The sequence below is a fragment of the Equus quagga genome, chromosome 7 (assembly GCF_021613505.1).
Source record: "Equus quagga isolate Etosha38 chromosome 7, UCLA_HA_Equagga_1.0, whole genome shotgun sequence".
NCBI classification, from domain to species: Eukaryota; Metazoa; Chordata; class Mammalia; order Perissodactyla; family Equidae; genus Equus; species Equus quagga.
Window position 1 is genome coordinate 95,544,046 of NC_060273.1, and position 19,565 is coordinate 95,563,610.

Below are 19,565 nucleotides of genomic sequence, written 5' to 3' on the forward strand. Positions count from 1 at the left end.
GTAAAGCAACAAGCTGCAAGATCCTCTCAGGTGTTAGAAAAAACAGCTCCACTGAGCCAAAGAATCTTTATCTGCCACGCTAGATCTCTCTCAGAACTTCACAAAGTGGCAATTTACTTTCGAGGTTTAAGTCTGGATACTACACACATCTCTTACTATGTTGGATCAATTACACATACCAAATGCTCCTCACTAAGAATGTTCACAATATAGTAAAAGAAAACAACATACAAAACCTCATCACGGCATGATCCTAATTGTCTGTATATATCTGGATGTGTGTATAAAATGCATATCTAAAAAAGGACTATTCATGTAAAATGTACATCTAAAAAAATAAAAATATTAATTGTGGATGACTTTTATTTTGTTCTATATACTTTCCCGTACATTTGAAGTTTTCTACAAAAAGTATATATTATTTTTGTTCACAGAATTAATAATAAATGTAATTGTAAAATATAAAAAATTTTAAAAATTCCTTAATGAGGTAAAAGATAGGCAGGCCAAATTTTGACCTGCAGTTGGCTTGATATTATTAAATTTTCCTCTTCTGTAAATTTAGAGTTTTAAAGTTCTTTCCACCTCTAATTTTCCACAATTCACATTCAATGGCTGTGATTAAGAAAGTGGGGGCACATATCTCTACCTAGACATGTGCAGACTGTTTTTTCTTTACCTATCAGCTTTATATTCAAATAATCAGGCAAATATATCATTCACTTCAACCTGAACCAAGTTATTTTACTATCAAAAAATATTTTTGGATGTCATAGTTTTCCTCATACAACAGGTTCACTATTATCACAGAGAATCAAATAAACCTGGGAGGGGAATCTAAAATATAATTGTTCATGCTAGAAAAGAAAAAAGTGAGCAAACCCAAATGAGGAACCAAAAATGTATAAACTGACATGAAGAGATCTAAAAGGAATTTGACTATGGAGTGAAAACTCGATCTCATTGGATGGTGGGATTATGTTTGATTTTTATTTTTACAATAAACGTTTAAAGCTTTGCAACAAGGAGAAATAGAAAAAAAATTTTAAAGTTAAGATAAATAGTAAGTTGTGTTTACTGATCTATCATACCCAGACTAGATTCCTGCTACATTAAAATAACAGTTAAAATTGAGGGGTGATTGCTATGTACTAGGTCCTATGCTAAGAGTTTTTAAAAAGATGATTTCTAGTTGCTAGCACAAAACCCCAAGAATACTAAACCCCAGGGAGGTTAATTTGTACAATATTCAAGAAAGCCAGCAATTATCGGAACAAGAATTCCGAAAATGTGGCCCAGCTGACTCTAAATCCTAACCCCTGTCCTTCTGCTTTACCATTCAGCTTCTCAAACCAAATGAGACTAAACACATCAAACCGGCCACATTTTCATTTGATAAGAGTATTAGAAACGAAGAACTAAGGAAAAACAGAATTTATGAAAGTGCTGTTACTTTCTCAAAAAAGGACATTGGTCAACACTTATTCCTTAATTGTAACATAAACATAATATTTAAAAATATACAAGTAGCATCAGCTGATGTAGATTTTCACAAATGTGAACAAGTGGAAAATACTAATTTTTAAATCTTTTTTTATATTTAATTACACAAATATTGCTTTGGGAGAAAGAAGGAAGGGGCAGAATACCTCAAACAAGCTACCATTTTCCTCACAACTTTCGTGACAAAGCCAAAGGACCAGGGGGGCCACGTAATCCGGCTTCAAAGCTTCTACAATATCTGAAATAAACACCAAAAAAAAGTTTATAGAAAACAATATGTACATACTTAATCACCTTACCTTCTGAAAATTCCTTACTTATAAAATCACAGGTAATTTAGAGACTTTTTAAACAAGAACAAAATTAGATACACATAATTAGTCTAACATTCAAAGCTTTTGGAATAACTTTTTTCATCCCAAAGGAGACATTCCTGAAGCTCTCTCAAGCTTCTAATATTGAAGGTATCAGACACACCTTTTCAAAATGGATAACATACTGTTCAGGCGAAAATAAGTTAGAGCTGCCTAGGTAGACTGGTGAGCAAAGCTATATATAACGTGAGGAACTTAGGACCATTCATTCCCAAAACTATTTTGCTCTCCCAGCTATTTAAGCAGAATCTAGAAAACTACAAAACAGCCTTAACAATTGCAATAGCAGTAAGATAATGATGTGAAACGGACCTTGCAACCATTACTGACAAGTAACAAGGTGTAAGAAATATTTTCCCGTTGCATACTTTCTCTGAGCAACTTAATAGAGCAGAAAGGTACCACACGAGGAGTATGAAGACCTGGATTTTACTGCTGGCCCTGTCATGGAGGCAACTTAGGACTCTGAGCACATCACTCAATTCCCCTGGATCAGTAAGTAATTATCAGTAAGATGGTAATTAAAATGCTTTCTCTGCCTAGTCCACCAAGTTCTTCCAAGGCTCAAATGAGATCCAATTTGTTAATACATCTTACAATCTTTAAAGAATCAATAAATGCAAATTTTAATTGTGAAACGACGAAATATAATTTTTAATTAATATGCTAAAGTAACAAAAAAAAATTAAAGAGCAACTCCAAAATCTTTCACTTCATAGCCCCTAAAAGCTTTCAACTATGCAAAAAATCCAATGGCACACTGTTCTCCATTCTCCAATAAATGAACGAAGAGAAAACCAAAGGCAGACTCCACCCACGTCAAATTACACGACAAAACACATTCTTAACCTACATACCATTCACCTTAATCTATAACATTTCTCTAATTTCCCTTATATATCAACTGACAGATGAATGTTAAAGTATATTCACACAGATTCAGATGTTTGAGTTGACTAATTTTATAATGACTGCAACAATAAACACATCTATGAAATCCAACTGAGTATCTATTATCTTAGGTAAGAAAAAAGAAGAAAAAGGGGTCAACTCAATGGCGGAATGGTTACGTTCACACACTCCATGTCAGTGGCCCCGGGTTCGCTGGTTTGGATCCTGAGTGCAGACCTACACTCTGCTCATCAAGCCATGCTGTGGCAGCGTCCCACACAGAAGAACTAGAATGACCTACAACTAGGATACACAACCACGTATTGAGGCTTTGAGAAGGAAAAAAAAAAAAAAGAGGAAGATTGGCAACAGATGCTAGTTTACGGCCAAAAAAAGAAAGAAAGGAGAGGAAAAGAAAAGAATTTAAGCCATACAGGAAAAATACTTCTAACTTGCATCTTATTTCACATATTATCACTAATAATGTAAGTAAATATTCTTGCTTTCCAGTTCTCAAACACGTTCCCAAACTCCTAGGTTAGCTTCTTAATAAACGCAATTTTATGAACAAAAACCAAGGCTCAAGAGGGTAAGTGAAATTCCTGAGAAGTCTCACAGCTAAAAAGATATAAAGTTATATGAAATCAAAGGTAGACCTTAAGATTATTTACTCAATCCAGTGTTCTTTTACACAATACCAGATGATAGGATTTCTAGCATTACAGTGAGCTAGGTACATTGAGGAACCCTTCTCCTGCTAGAAATGAGACTTTTGAAGTATTACTGAGACAGAGAAAGTACTCAACAAAAAAGAAACAGGAAAAAGCGCCCTTAGCTCTGTGCTGCAGGGAATGCAGGGTTGCCCCGAAAACAGATACAAACAACAGTACTAATATATGGGTACTTAGAGGTAGGCCAGCATCAAGATGGGGTCTGGAGCCTAAACTGTTATACACTGAACCTCAGTTGTCAAGGAAGGTGGAAGTAGTCCAAGGCTGGCTGTGTCTCCTGGTTACCAGCAGGAGCAAAGAAAAATCCTCTCTGAGGAAAACATTGGTAATTTAAAACACAAAACAAACACAGATTAAGATCAGGCAAAGAACTCATGATTAAAAATCACCAAAAATACATGAAGGAAAGCCACCATGAGTAAAAGTCAAAAGAAACAACAGATTTAAACTACAATGAGACAGAGGTACTGGAATTTAAAATATATCATACACAAAACCTAATTATGATTCAGAAAATAAAGAATACAATCACAACAGTAAGCAAGCACTAAGAAACTGTCAGGAATAAATAGAGTAGATCTGGCAGGGGAGAAGGGAAGAATTATTGAAAGCAAAGAAAATCAAAAGATATGTTAAACAGTAGATTAGATACAGATGAAGAGTGAATTAGTGAAGTAGATGACATATTTGATGAAATCACTCAAAATTCAATATAAGAGAAAAGAACATAGAAATATAAAAGAGAAGTTAAGAGAAATAGAGGACAGAATTAGGTCTAACATACATCTAACTGACATCTGGAAAGAAAGAAGAAAGAGAGTGGAGGAGTAATGCTTCAAAAGATAAAAGCTAGGGGTCGTCCCGGTGGCACAGCGGTTAAGTTTGCACGTTCTGCTTCGGCGGCCCGGGATTCACTGGTTTGGATCCCGGGTACAGACATGGCACTGCTTGGCAGGCCATGCTGTGGCAGACGTCCCACATATAAAGTAGAGGAAGATGGGCATGGATGTTAGCTCAGGGCCAGTCTTCCTCAGAAAAAAGAGGAGGATTGGCAGCAGTTAGCTCAGGGCTAATCCTCCCCCTCCCCCCCCCAAAAAAAAGATAAAAGATAAAATTTTTCCAGAACTTGTAAAACTAAACAAAAATATAAACATGAATCCACAGATCAAGAAACTACAATGTAAGCCAAGGATGCTCAACACATAAGAAGAAATCATGCCCAGAGACATCCGTGAAAGAACAGAAGGCAAAAGATGAAGAGACAATCTTAAAAGCACCAGAGAAAAGAACAAATCATCTGAAAAAAATGACAATTCATCAACAATGGATACCAGAAGGAGTGGAATGGCTTTATCAAAATGCTGAGGGAAAATAAGGATCACCCTGGAACTGTGATCCCAGAAAAACTGTTATTCAAGAATGAAAAGTGAAATAAATACATTTAAAGATAAATTAAAGATAAAAGAAACTGAGAGAATATACAAAAGACACTAGCACTAAAGTAACTTCTAAAGGACATATTCTAGGGAGACGAAAAATGACTCCAAAAGGACGGTCAAAGATACAAGAAGGAAAGTGAATTTAAAAAACGATAAACAGGAGCTGGCCTGATAGCATAGTGATTGGGTTTGGTGCACTCCGCTTTGATGGCCCAGGTTCGCAGGTTTGGATCCCAGGCACCACTCGTCAGCCATGCTGTGACGGCAACACACATACAAAATACAGGAAGACTGGCACAGATGTTAGCTCAGGGCAAATCTTCCTCAAGCACAAAGAGGAAGATTGGTGACAGATGTTAGCTCAGGGTGAATCTTCCTCAGCAAAAAAACAAAAGAAAAAAGAAATGTATATAAATCCAAACAAATGTTTTACACACAAAATAATAACTACAATGATAATATCTAATTTATAGAGGTAAAAAAGGAAAACTATAAAAATGGAAAGCAATAACACATAAGTCAAAAGGCAGATGACAGGGTTAAAGTCTTCTTAGATCCTTATACTGTTCAAAAAAGAGGTTAAAATATTATTTAAGGCAACCAGAAAAAGAACAGAAATAGAAACAGAATATGTACATTTTAACAGAAAACAGCAAACAAATGAAATTTTCAAACAATCTCCAGTAATCAAAATACAAAAAGCAAGAGATGCACAGAAAAAGTAGTATTAACAGACATCATAATCCAAACATATCAATGATACAATAAATGTAAATAAACTAAACTCATCAGTTAAAAAAGAGTTTGTCAGATTTGATTTTCTTTTTTAAATCTCAGGCAGTTTACCAAAGAAAAACAACAAAAAGACATGGAAAGATTGGAAGTAAAAATATAAAAAAAGAAAAAGGAAAGAAATCCCAGGAAAACACCTATCCACAAAAAATCACCTATTTTAACATTAGACAAAATAGACTTTTTAAAAAAATTAGGAATAGTAAAGGGCCTAACACAAAAATAATCCAATAACAAGAAAGATTCTAAAAACATATGTAAATCAATAAAATAGCCTCAAAAATTACAAATCAAAAGCTGATAGAAATACAGGAGGAAACTAATATTTATTTATATATTATTTCCAAAGCATGACATTCAATATATCTTTCTCAATAACTGAAAAGTTGAGCTAAAAAAGCCAATAAATACATAGAATATTTCAAAAACATAATTATCAGGCTTGTTATGCTATAAAGAGCTCTGCTACCACCAACTAGAAGACACTCTTTCTTCTCAAGAATACAATGAACATTTACAAAAACCAATCATATACTAGCCTATTCAGAATATCTCAAGAAATTCCAAATAACCAGTATTACAAAGATCATGTTTTCTGACTACAAAGCAATTAACTTTAAAACCAATAACAAAAAAATCAATGATTAAATACCCATGTTTGAAAATTTAAAGTATGCTTGCCACATATATATATTTGCAAAATATATTTCAAAACATGTCTGACGTAAGAAACACGTAAAGTTATATATATATATATTACTTTCCGTTTATCAAATATATTTCAAAGGGAGAAACTGCAAATGTCTCCATATATTACTCATAACATGTGGTTCTTTAACAAATAATTCCTTTAATAACCTATAAGTGTATATTTCAGAGGAAGAGAAGAAAAAGCATGGGGCAAAATAAATTTTCAGCGCTTTCTAAACTGCAAGAGTAATAAAAAACAAAATAAAAAATAACAGAAATTTAGAATCTGAAGAGTCTTTTTAAAATGATCTACAATAACTCTCTTTACAGAAGGGAAACAGGGCAAGAAAGATTAAGTCATTAAAGTAGATGTTATTTTCCAAACTTCTTTTACTAAAGTATGGTAGGCATAAAGGATACTACAACAAACATTTACCTAACCTCTCTAGAGACAGAGACCCGTCCAAAGAAACGGAAACTACATTCTCAAAGGAAAACAAATTTAAAACCTAAACTTTTCAATATTTTCTTGAAAACTTACTGCTTCCCAAGAAGAATCTACAACCAAGAACAAAAAGTGACTAAGGTAGAAGTCCAGTAAAGAACGGTAAACACGAAATTCTAAATAGTGGTTATCTCTTGGTATGAAGCAGAGAAGGTAGAACAGAGGGTACGAAGTTAGACACAAGTCATCGGTAATATTCCAATTCTTGGGCTGAGTAGTGAGTTCAAGACAATTCAGTATATTTTTATGCTTTACTTCTTACCAGTAACCTGCACTATTTCGCATAGATATGTAGCATCACACTTAAAGGAAAAAAAATGAATTGTATCTGTCCTTCATATAATCTGGCTCTTTCACAAGAATTCCTTTGACATAAATATGAGAGTATAAAGAGTTTTTAAAATAAGAAAGTTTTAAAAATGGCCCTGCTGACATAGAAAAGGAAAAAAATTAGATCTCAGGTCCAAATAGCTCTATTCTACCCTAAAGCAAATTGGTTAGGCACAGCTCTTAGCAAGGGCTGGTAGGTATATGCCTGGTATTACAAATTCTAAGTTCTAAAACGAACGTTAGCTCAAATGTAGGAAGTAAATGGTACTGTGAATAAATATTTGTGTTTCATGAAGGAGCTAACTTTAAAATCATTTCATCAATTGTTTTGTACCATTTCACAGAAGCTACTTTTAAAGTATTTTGGAGATTTTCTTTTTATAAATATGTCAAAACCAGGAGTATCAAAAACAACAAACAGTTTTCCACTAGTCAAGTATTCTATTTATTATATAAATAAATAAATAAGAACAGGTTCTCAGTCATAGATTTAAATTTTTAAATTTCATCTTTTCAAAGAACAAAGTTGGAAGACTCACATTACTTGATTTCAAGACTTAGTATAAAACTATAGTAATCAAAACATCATGGATTTGGTAAAAAGGTAGGCACATAGATCAATGGAACAAAACAGAATCCAGAAATAGCCTCACACTTATGTGATCAATTGATTTTCCCCAAAAGTACAAAGGCAACCCAAATCAAGAATGAGGAATAGTCTATAGGACAAATGAACTAGATTTTTCAACAAATAAATGGTTTTTTTTTAAAAAAGAGAACAAACTATTATGTGTTAAATGAAACAAGAGATATAGTAGCAAAATGCCTGTGGACTTTGGATCCATGTGTAGTAAACCAACTCTAAAAAGATATCTTTTGTACAGCTAGGAAATTTTAACACAAATTTGGTATTAGGTGATGTTAACAAATTATTTTGTTTGGTATGATAATGGCATTATGGTTATAAAGCTCCTGTCTGTTAGAGATACATTTCCAAGTATTTATGAAGTGAAATATAATGTCTAAGATTTGCTTTGAAATATTAGAGAAAAAAAGGGAGAAGGTAACAAAAAAATAAATAAAACAAAATCATTTTGAAATATGGCCAGAGCATTCTGTTCTCTTTAACAAAGGCCCATCCTCAAGGGAAACTACCAGAGACTTATCTGACCCAGGGGAAGGGCAATTAGACAACTGGAGCCCCTCTAGCCTTCCTGTCCCAAATACGGGGAGGAAAAGAGAAAGGCTAAGAAATTCTTCCACAAGTCACAACCCAGGGACTCTGACCCATTAAAAAAAAGAGGTTTAATCCTAAAATCATAGAACACTTCCCTTCCCCAATAACTTACAGCCACATCAACACAGCTCCAGTGTAACAACAGTGGATTACAACTGAGAGCACTCCAAGACACATACTCTATTTAACAAAGAGTTTCTAGGGAAACCCAAAGACAACAGGGAACACAAAAACAAGGACACAGAGGGAAATGAAGCCTCTGACAGTGACAGCTATAGCAAACAGTAAACACAGCCTAACTCCTAGCCAGATAACCATAAAACCTCACACTAAAGACCTATTTACCTCACTTTATATTACCCCAATACATCACGTTCAGCTTCCAACAAAAATTTCAAGGCATGCTAAAAGGCAAGAAATGCACAGCCTGAAGAGACAAAGCAAGCATCAGAACCAGACTCAAATATAGCAGAGATTTTGGAATTATCAGACCAGGAATTTAAAGTAAATGTGATTAACATGCTAAGGGTTCTAATGAAAAAGTGGACAACATGCAAGAACAGATGGCTATTGTAAGCAGACAGACGAAAACCCTAAGAAAAAATCAAAAGGAAGTGCTAGAAAATAAAAACAATGTAACAGAAATGAAAAAAGAATCAGTGAGTTTGAATATATGTCAAAAGAAACCTCCCAAACTGAAATGCAAAGGGGACAAAGAATGAAAAAAAAGGGAACAGAATATCCAAGAACTGTGGGATAATTACAAAAAAATATAACATGCCCATAATGGGAATACCAGAAGGAAAAGAGAGAGAGAAACAGAATAAATATTTGAAATAATGATGGTTGAGAATTTTCCAAAATTAATGACAGACACCAAACCACATATCCAGGAAGCTCAGCGGATATCAAGCAATGTATTGCCAAAAATCTATAATTAAGCATAATATATTCAAACTGCAGAAAAAACAAGGAGAAAAGCTTAGAAGAAGATAGAGGAGAAAACACTTTACCTATAGAGGAACAAGGGAGTATTATGTCAGACTTCCCTTTAGAAACCATATAAGCAAGCGGAGAGGAACATGAAATATTTAAAGTGCTGAAAGAAAAAAAAACACCAACCCAGAATTCTGTCTCCAGTAAAATTATCCTTCAAAAGCAAGACATTAAGAGAGTAAAAGGACAAGCTAGAGACTGGTGAAAAAATATTCACAAAATATCTATCTGATAAACAACTTGTTTCCAAAATACACAAAGAACACTTCAAACACAACAATAAGAAAACAAACCAATTTAAAAATAAGCAAAAGATCTGAACAGACACATAACCAAAGAAGATAAATAAATGGCAAAAAAGCATAGGAAGAAATGCATGACATCATATGTCATTAGGGAACTGAAAATTAAAACAGTAAGATACTGCTACATACCTGTTAGAAGGAATAACATGCAGAAGACTGACTACAATAAATGCTGACAAAAATGTGGAGCAACAAGAACTCTCATTCATTGCTAGTGGGAAAGCAAAATTATAGTCATTCTGGAAGATAGCTTGGAAATATCAAAGCTAAACATAGTTTTACTATACGATCCAGCAGTCGTAATATTTACCCATATGAGTTGAAAACGTGTCCATGCAAAAACGTATACATGAATGTTTACAGCAGCTTTATTCATAATTGCCAAAAACTGGAAGCAACCAAGATGTTCCTCAATAGATAAATGAATAAACAAAGTGTGGTACATCCATATCATGGAATATTACTCAATAAGTGTGCTTCAATCTTCCCAGACATTCAGGAGGAAAAGGAGAGGGCTGAAGAGGTGAAGCACAGGGGATTTTTAGGGCAGTGAAACTATTCTGTATGATCTGTAATGGTAGATATATATCATTATGTGTTTGTGAAAACCCACACAACTGTACAAGACAAAGAGTAAGCCCTAATGTAAACTATGAACTTTAGTTAATAATAATGGATCCATACTGGTTCATCACTTGTAACAAATGTAGCACATTAGTGCAAGATGTTAATAATACGGGAAACTGGGGGGCGGGGGGTAGTTTATGGGAACTCTCTTTACTGTCTGCTCAATTTTTTTATAAATCTAAAACTGTCCTGAAAAGTATAGTCCATTAATTTTAAAAAATAATTATTTTTTATAAAACAGTAAGAATGCTATTATCTCATTATGTAAAACAACACGTATGTATGTTTACCTGCACAAAGAAAAAGAATGAAAGTTTATCTCAGTGTGGTAGAATTATGGGCCATTTTTTATTTTATCCTTTGTGCTTTTCTAAATTTTCCATAATGATCATAAATTATACATAATGCTTCCTGATATTGTAAGGAAAATAATTTCTTTAACTATTCAGATTAAATACTTTTGAAAGCTCACTCCATACAGATTTATGGGTAATAGCAAAGAAAAAATCTAAGGTACTTACCCTCAGGAAAAATAGTCTGGGTCAACCGTGATCCAGCTTGAGGGGCAATAGTGTTACAATGAATGTTATTTTTCTTGCCTTCAATTGCAAGAGTATTTGAAAGGCCCAGAAGACCCAGCTTTGCAGCACTATAATTTGCCTGGCCAAAGTTGCCATATATTCCTGAAGCTGATGAAGTCATAATGATCCTAAAAGAAAAATCGGTCTCTCAATAGCATCTTTTCTGTTTTGATAACATTGCCATGCTAAGCCTTTCTTTTTTCTTTTTCAGTATTACTACATTTGTCAAAAGCAACTCTGTATACTGTCATTAGGTTCTTAGAGTCATGATTCACATATCTAAAATAATATTAATAATAAAAGTAATCTCTCAAAATTCAACTATAAGATTTAACTATTTTTTTAAAAATCCTTGGTAGGACCAAATGAATTCAAGTCTAAGAATGATATTCAGTATCTATTGTAAATAATGATAAATATTTGTAAACATAAAGTAAATTGGCAATATATGTTAAAATTTTAATAAGAAATATTAGCAAAAGTAGTTCTAATTCTTTAGTCCTCATCACTTTGCCTCTTTCTTTTTCTGGATAATATTAAATGCCTCATATCAAAACAATGCTATCTCATACGAGAACCCATTCTCACTCACTCTACTTAGTAGACCAAGTAAAATAAATCATATCATTTACTTTCAGAAACTGCTAGGATCAGGATAAAGTAGAAATCTCCAATAAGAATAGGTATTACAAATGATTTACTTCTAGGAGATGTGTGTGAAGCCTAAGTTAACAGCAGTGACCTTGATATTAGAGTGCATCGAGCTACTTACTAGCTCTGCCACATTGAGTCACTCACATAGATGCAACCCCAAGAGTCCTACAGTCTCTAAACAGTTTATAAAGACTAACTCATGTCCAACCAGTACCAGCTAGGAGGAAATAACCACTCTTCTCTCCCCAGTTGGTCACTAGACACACAAATGATATTGTGATTAGACAATAAAATACAGCTAAATCTTCAATATTTGTACTGCTAAAATATCAGAGAACAGCAGGAAAACCATTAATAATAAACAGTAGGAGGTGAAAGAAAATATAAAGCTGTCCAGCTCAGGTAATCTGTAACCAAATGACACCAATTTAATGAGAGGGTATATGCCAAAACTATATTTAAAAAGCCTGCACATATCTGAAAATATTTTACTCAATGTCAAACCAATTATCTTTCCCTGTACCGAAGAACCCACACACTCTATCTCCAATCCCCCTTTACAGCCTCATTCAACTCTACCTTCCAAACTTCTGTTTCTTCATGTGATCCCACGCTGCCCGGGTCACTAGAAAGGAGCCCCGCAAATGAACTCTATGGATTATATCTAAAACAAGAAATTATTTTTATTACATATTTTGTGAAAAATTGGATACGCACATCTCAGAATCAACATAAGCAATGATTTACTTATACAAAGATGCCCACTGCATACCTAGCATTCAAAATCAACTATTGTCGCACTGCTAAGTAACTATTTTTGTTTTTGTTCCAATTGTGTAACCAATCAATAGTTTACATCCATTTTCCCTATAATTTATGACAAAATTGTTATAATCCTTGTATACATCTAAATACAACGCCATCTTTAATTTATGCCTACTTTATATAAATATTCACTAATACAAATATCCAAGAATTTTACATATAAAATTGGGACTCAACACAAACATCAGTTAAAGCATAATCATAAACCACACAGTTCATCATCAGAAATGTTTACAAAATGCTCAGTATTTCCCTATATCCCTATTTTTACCAAGGTTTGCAAAAGAGTTAGGGAGGGGAAGATGGGGGGAGGGTAGTAGGAGAGGAGAAAGGAGAAAGAGAGAGAGAAGCCTATCAGGTTTTAAAGATGTCAATCTAATGAATAGACAACTTGGAGAATGATTTAGATAGACAAATAATTCTAGATTTAATTTTATTTTTTTAATTATGAAGTTTTTAACAATTTTTACTTATCGTTGCTTCAATCTGGGGCCTCAACAAATGTTTTCACATGTATATTAGAAAAATAACGTAAGAATGAAAAGAGAAGCCAAAAACATGAAAGGGTAGTTAGGAGTGGTGAGCTTATGGGGAAATAGCCCAGTCCCACCAGAGCAGAAAAGAAAGTGCCCACATAAGCCCCCTTTGCCAACAAATCTTATCTTTCTCAGCTTCTTTACCATAGTTGTTACAAAGGAAGAGGAAACTAAAAGCCATTCTTTGCTTAATTCTCAGTCACAAAGATATTTTGCTTCTTCCAAAGAACTTGTAGCAATATTCCCCAGAAGCACACTCTACAAACAGTGACATAATTCCCCTCAGTTACCATGCCTGCGACTACTGTCTCAGCCACCATTGTTGGTTTTGTTCTGACTGGGAGGGCCAAGGAAAGTAAGGGCAAAGAAGAGCAAACACAAAACAAATTTTTTCATAACTATGATTTGTTCATGATCTAAACTCAATCTTTCCAACATGGCATTCCTAATGGAAATTTTTCCTACTTATTAGAAGGTTCAAAATACTATTTAGGTTTTTCCCACTCATTCTCAGATCTCCATCATTTTTAGAGCCCAAGACTCCCTTCCATATCCTGCTCTCACTCTTGAAATGAGAATCACGCAGTGAGATAAGCAGGCTAAAGGCAGTTAGAATGAGTTAACACTGCTAACAAATGCTGACAACCTCTTAAGAAGAAAAAGGGAGAAACAAATCAAAAAGCACAAAATCCTTTTGCATAACTTCCACCAATTGATTTAAAATTTATTTAATTTATCAAATGTTAAAAAAGAAATAGACTACTTCTAATCGTTCATTGTTTTCAGTTGCAAAGCTTATTCTTCACTTATATTAGCCAAAGCAAAAGCAGGCAGAAGCAAGTTTATCCTTAAATATATAAATTTATCAAATATTAAAAAGCTGAATGGTTAGGTATGTTCCACAGAGACATATATTAAAAACAACTTACCCCAGTCTTCATCACTTAGTCTACCAAAGGAACGGTCCCTCAGAATTCTAAAATATTGATATTACAGAGGTTAGGTGGGGAGGGAGTATGCATTTTGAAAAAAAAAAAGCTTTTTAGGCACATTACTAAAAATGAAAAAAAGAAACACTCACCCAGCATTGTTGACCACAACATCTACAATATAAAAAGATCCAAGTCACAAATATAAAAGCAAGCATATTAATTTGCATTTGCTTACAACTCTCATTTCTTTCAAAAGTGTTTTCTTCCTCATGGAAAAGTAAATATAATAGGTAAAGAGTACTATTAGAACAAAATTTTATACCTACAGCAAAAAAAAAATCTGACTCACAAAAGCACAGTATCACATTATATCAGCACTTTCCTCTCAAACTTACATATTTAAATTTTTCCACCACTACCTTCTGCTGAAATTCTAACAGCTTATTCATAGAATTAGCTGTTGCCTAACTCTTAGGTTCTTAGGATTCAGTGGTAACCATAAGCCCTCCCTCATTTAACCTCAAAATTCACTCGGAAAGTTAAAGTTTAAAATATTTTTCCTTGCCATTCAAAAGTCAAAAGCCTAGAAAGGAAACCATTAGAGTTAGAAACTGATGGCTTATCTCAATAGATAATTATATTCTCACTATGAAAAGAAAGGACTTATTTTCTAAGGTTCAATCACCATCTTGCGGCTATTTTCACCCTATGACTTCATACCTTTGTGGTCTCTATCCCTCTGGCAGATGACATGTAAACACATCTCTTATGAGCTTAACCAGACATAACCAGAAAAATAAATACACTAGACAAGAAAAAAGGGGGGAGGAAGGGAGTACATCCAAATTATAATTACTGCTTTTCAGATTGTAAACATGTTGGGCTTCTCTGCAGGAATGTTTCCCTCCAGTAATTCAATAATCTTTTATTAACAGTGTGTAGGACTAAACCAGGAAGATTATCTAAAGAAGGATGGACTAAACAATATATTTGAAACGCTTCTTAAAAATGAAGATTTTGATTATATGATTCACCTTGATTAATTTGAAAGATACCGAATCATTTTAATCCAAATCATTATAACTATCCAAAAGATTCCACTGGGTCCTCTACTGCCATAAACATATTTGAAGTAAAATTAAATTATCATAAAAAATGAATGTAGAGAACGCTTACAAGTTCTTTAAAAGCTCTTAAAGTACAAAAAACTATATAACAAACTCAACACATAGATGCATAAAAATTGTCACCTTGAGCCCTTTGTGGAATAAGGTAGGGTATGTAAAATAATTAATTTGTAAAACAAATCTAAAAATTTGGTTATCAAGAAAGAGGGAGTTTTTAATAAACAAAGGTTAAATCAAAAAAATTTTATTAGGAAGGTAGAAGCCTCTCCCTTAGTACCACACATGCAAAGAAACATCACCTATTCTTCCAAACGCATCCAAGGCTGTCTTCACAATCTTCTCTCCTGCTTCCACTGAATCTGAGGGAAAGGGAAAGTAGTACAAAACCTCAGTAATATCCCTCACAAATGACTTCTAAATTCTATGGATCAGTGCACATGACAGCTACTACTCACGCAACAGAACTCATTTCCAAGAAGAATACATTCCAAGAAAAGTACAATATAAATGTATATTTCAGGTACATGATGAATCAAAATATAGAGGCGCGGACCCTGTGGCCGAGTGGTTAAGTTCACGCACTCCGCTTCGGTGGCCCAGGGTTTCGCCAGTTGGGATCCTGGGCACGGACATGGCACTGCTCATTAGGCAGCATCCCACAAGCCACAACCAGAAGGACCCACAACTAAAAACTATACAACTATGTACTGGGGGGATTTCGGGAGAAAAAGCAGAAAATATATATATATAAATAATCTAGTGTTATAAAAGAAATTTAGCCCCATGACAATTCTTTAACCTACAAAAACAAGGAAAAAAAAAAAGGAGACGGGGTGAATAGGAAATATTTGGTAAATACTATCTAAAATAGCACTGTCCGACACAACTTTCTGTGAGGACAGAAATGTCCTATTTCTGCACTAATACAGAAGCCACTAACTACACGTGGCTGTTGAGCACCTGACATGTGGCTAATACGACAAACTGAATATTTAATTTTATTTAATTTATATTTAATTTTAAATAGCCACATAAGCACGTCCCCTTAAGGATGCAAATCAGAATTTGGGAGGGAGAGAAGGTGAATGTTTAATTTGAAAAAGCACGTTCAATGCTATATAACTCACATGGAAAGCAAACCTGCTGTTTTTGTAATACTAACTACAAAAAGTAAAGCTCAACAAAATATTATGGCTTCATTATTTTCTACTAATCAGCCCAGGGGAAAGGCTCATATCCCCAGAGTTGTGTGTCAAGTGGTCAGCTATCAATTCAACATCACCAATGCTTCTTTCTATATTCTCTGCAATCATAGGAGAGGAGCCAGGAAACACAGTCCCTTCCCTGAGACCCATATAGTCTGCCAAAAAGAGATACTCATCTAAAGGATGGAAAAGTAGGAGATTCCTGCAGATGTACACAACATTCTGAGCAGACTGCAGACGTTAAGATTGGCAGCACATCTCCCAGGTGAGCTCTTGAGAAGCACACGAGGCAGGATGAGATGGTCGACAGCTTCCCTGACATGCACTTGCCCAACCCTTCCAATGGTTACAGAAGCCGCTAATTCCCTGTATTAAAACCCTTCACACTGGGGAAAACCTAGTGGGGGCTTCTGTTTTCCAACCTGATTGATACAGGTTGCATAGCAACCCTTGGGGAAGGAGAGTCTGCAATGTTTATCTTTATAAAATAGGTTTTTAAAACACCAGAATTAAAAAAAAAAAAATTGAAGACATTTTTCTAGATCATCAATGTGGAAAGAAGATACTAAGATGTCTGCCTTATTATTCTCTCAAACACAAAAAACAAATCATATCGCATTTCCTTTCCTCTAAAATTTCAAAATGAAGTCACTAGCAATCTAATTTTATCCCTAGCCCATAAAAACAATCTAATTTGCAGAAAAGTCAGTAAGCGCTAGCTTTTTTAAAGTAAATCTATTCAAGAAGGTTCTTTACAAATACTATTAGAATGAATACGTCAAACGTAAAGGTTGTATTTGCCGTTTTTGACGTGTCTTTATTTTAACGCCTAACTTTGACACTTAAGTTTTTATAAAGATAAGAAAGCTACATAGAGCAACAACTACTTGTGCAGAATGGAATATGGAGGTTGGGTACAGAAAGGAGGCATTTCACTTCTTACACTATATTACTTTAAGAACTTTTTTAAAACAATTTTAAAAAGAAGAATTTAACGTTATTCTGTAGAAAAACATATGACCTTTTAGCTAAAACCAGTCTTTTAAGAACATCTACAATAATTTACTGATTATATCATGTGCTCATTAATAAAAATATTAAATAACCAATAGAATAAAAGTTATACTTGTGAAATAATCTACACCAAAAGTGCAAAAAATTCTCACATATCATAGAAAATATGCAGTCAAATAGCTCTGGCTGACAGATAAAATCTAATTTCACAATTACACTGAAATGCTGAGGTACTTGCTCAGTGATTATTAATGTAAGCAGTAACATCAGTGGAAGGAAAATAAAAGAAACAGTACAGTTCTCTCAGATAGCATACCATAGCTGGCCACTGCTTTTCCGCCTCTGCTTCTTATTTCTTCAACAACCTTATCAGCGGCTAAGGAGCTTTTACCAACTCCCTTCATGTCCCCTCCTAAATCATTCACTGCAAAGCAGAAACAAACAAGCATTCATTTCTGGACCTTCAAAATATGAGTTGGAAATGAAATTCTATTATTAGTGTATTTCTTCAGTCATTTGCCCAATCCCCTCCTACCTCTACCCCACCTTATTAAACACACCGTGAGATATGTTCTTTCAAAATATGCCTCTTTGTTTTTAAATATAGATATGAAGAAGCAGCAAAATATTTAAACACGGTTCATTTCATGGGACTTTTTTAACTTTGCAATGCTTTTCCTTTTTTGAAAAGAAAAAGAATATGATTCAACTCACTTTTAGTAAAAAAAGAAAGAAAAGAAACAACCTGAAGTTTACTTTAAGGTTAAACACACAGGAAAACAGTATGGAGGTTCCTCCAAAAATTAAAAATAGAACTGCCATAAGATCTAGCAATCCCACTAGAATTCTAGGTACTCCTTCAAAAGAACTGAAACCACAATCTCAAAGAGAGTAACCCCCTGTAACATGGGCATTACAGAAGGGCAAATACTGCATGATTCCACTTACATGAAAGTATTTAAAACAGTCAAACTCATAAAATCAGAGAGTAGAACAGTGGTTGCTAGAGACTGTGGGGAGGAGGAAATGGGGAGTTGCTAATCAACGGGCATAAAGTTTGAATAATGCAGATGACTAAGCTGTAGAGATCTACTGTCCAACTGAGTGGTTATAGTTAATAATACTGTATTGTACACTTAAAATTTGTTAAGAGGGTAGATCTCATATTAAGTATTCTCACCACAATTAAAAAAGAAAAAAATTAAAAGCACAATGTGAAATATCTTCTCCATGTCAAGAAAGCCTTTGTTTACAGGAATGGTGATAAAGAACAAGCATAATATCAAACTACTAGAGAAGCACACTTGTAAACTTTCATAAAACATACTATGTCATGGTCTATGATGAAAGAAATAAAAACTATTTAAAAAGGTCCAGAACTAATAACTGTTCAGTTGCTAATTTATACCGTGACTCCATCTTTATATGTTTAACAACTGACTACACTTACCACATAAAATCTCCCTATGTCCAATTACATAGATACAAACATTAACTGAGCATTTACTATTTGCAAGGAAATCTACAAAGGGACACACAGATATATAAGAAGGGTGATTGTCCTCAAAGAGTTTATAATCTATTGAAAGTTAACGTACACTTGAAATTTACATAATGTTATAAACCAACGTCACCTCAATTAAAAAAGAAAGTCAAGTATGTGATGATTATAGAAATGCACAGATTTTAGCATAAGGTATTTAAAGGCCAACATAACAAAGTACAGGGACAAATAAAATTAATTTATACAATAATTTAAGGTAATATTTGCAAAATAACATGCAAAAACTACTGAAAATATAAATAGATCAATCTCAAATAACTTGAAAAAAACTTTGAGAAAATGACTTGGGACAAAGAATTAATTTGCACTGCAAACTGGTCATTTTTGTAGGGTCGTTGCATAGATTTTGAGAAATATAACAACAAAAAATTACTAATTAGTAAATGGCATATGGCATGGTGGCATATACTAAACTTCAAAGTCTTTTACTATTATCAAATTGATGATTACCACATCTGAAAAAAAGATCTTTTTTTCTTCTGAAGAATGGCTCTCTCTTTTTGGACTGGGGTGAAGGTTGCAAGTGGGCTGGCTGGTAAAGGAGATAAAGGGATGATACAAAGAAAAAGTTAATGCCTAATCACACTTAAAATCTACTAAGTCAAATGCGTTTCTACTTTTTTTTTTTAATACTTTTTCTTTTTAAGGAAATGAGTTTTTCAAAATGTGGACTGGGATATATTTTTCTAACAATATAGTCTTATCAG

At 33.8% G+C, this 19,565-nt stretch overlaps 1 protein-coding gene across 1 annotated transcript in view; it reads right to left on the reverse strand.

Moving 5' to 3' along the window:
• HSD17B4 (hydroxysteroid 17-beta dehydrogenase 4) overlaps positions 1-19,565 on the reverse strand; it is an 81,077-nt gene that overhangs the window by 52,130 nt on the left and 9,382 nt on the right. The window contains exons 3-9 of the mRNA XM_046667528.1: positions 17,611-17,718; positions 15,375-15,434; positions 14,098-14,119; positions 13,946-13,992; positions 12,235-12,319; positions 10,942-11,129; positions 1,650-1,741 (exon numbers count right to left, since the gene is read on the reverse strand). Of these exons, the coding sequence (XP_046523484.1) occupies positions 1,650-1,741; positions 10,942-11,129; positions 12,235-12,319; positions 13,946-13,992; positions 14,098-14,119; positions 15,375-15,434; positions 17,611-17,718 (602 nt within the window). The remainder of the gene's footprint in view (positions 1-1,649; positions 1,742-10,941; positions 11,130-12,234; positions 12,320-13,945; positions 13,993-14,097; positions 14,120-15,374; positions 15,435-17,610; positions 17,719-19,565) is intronic.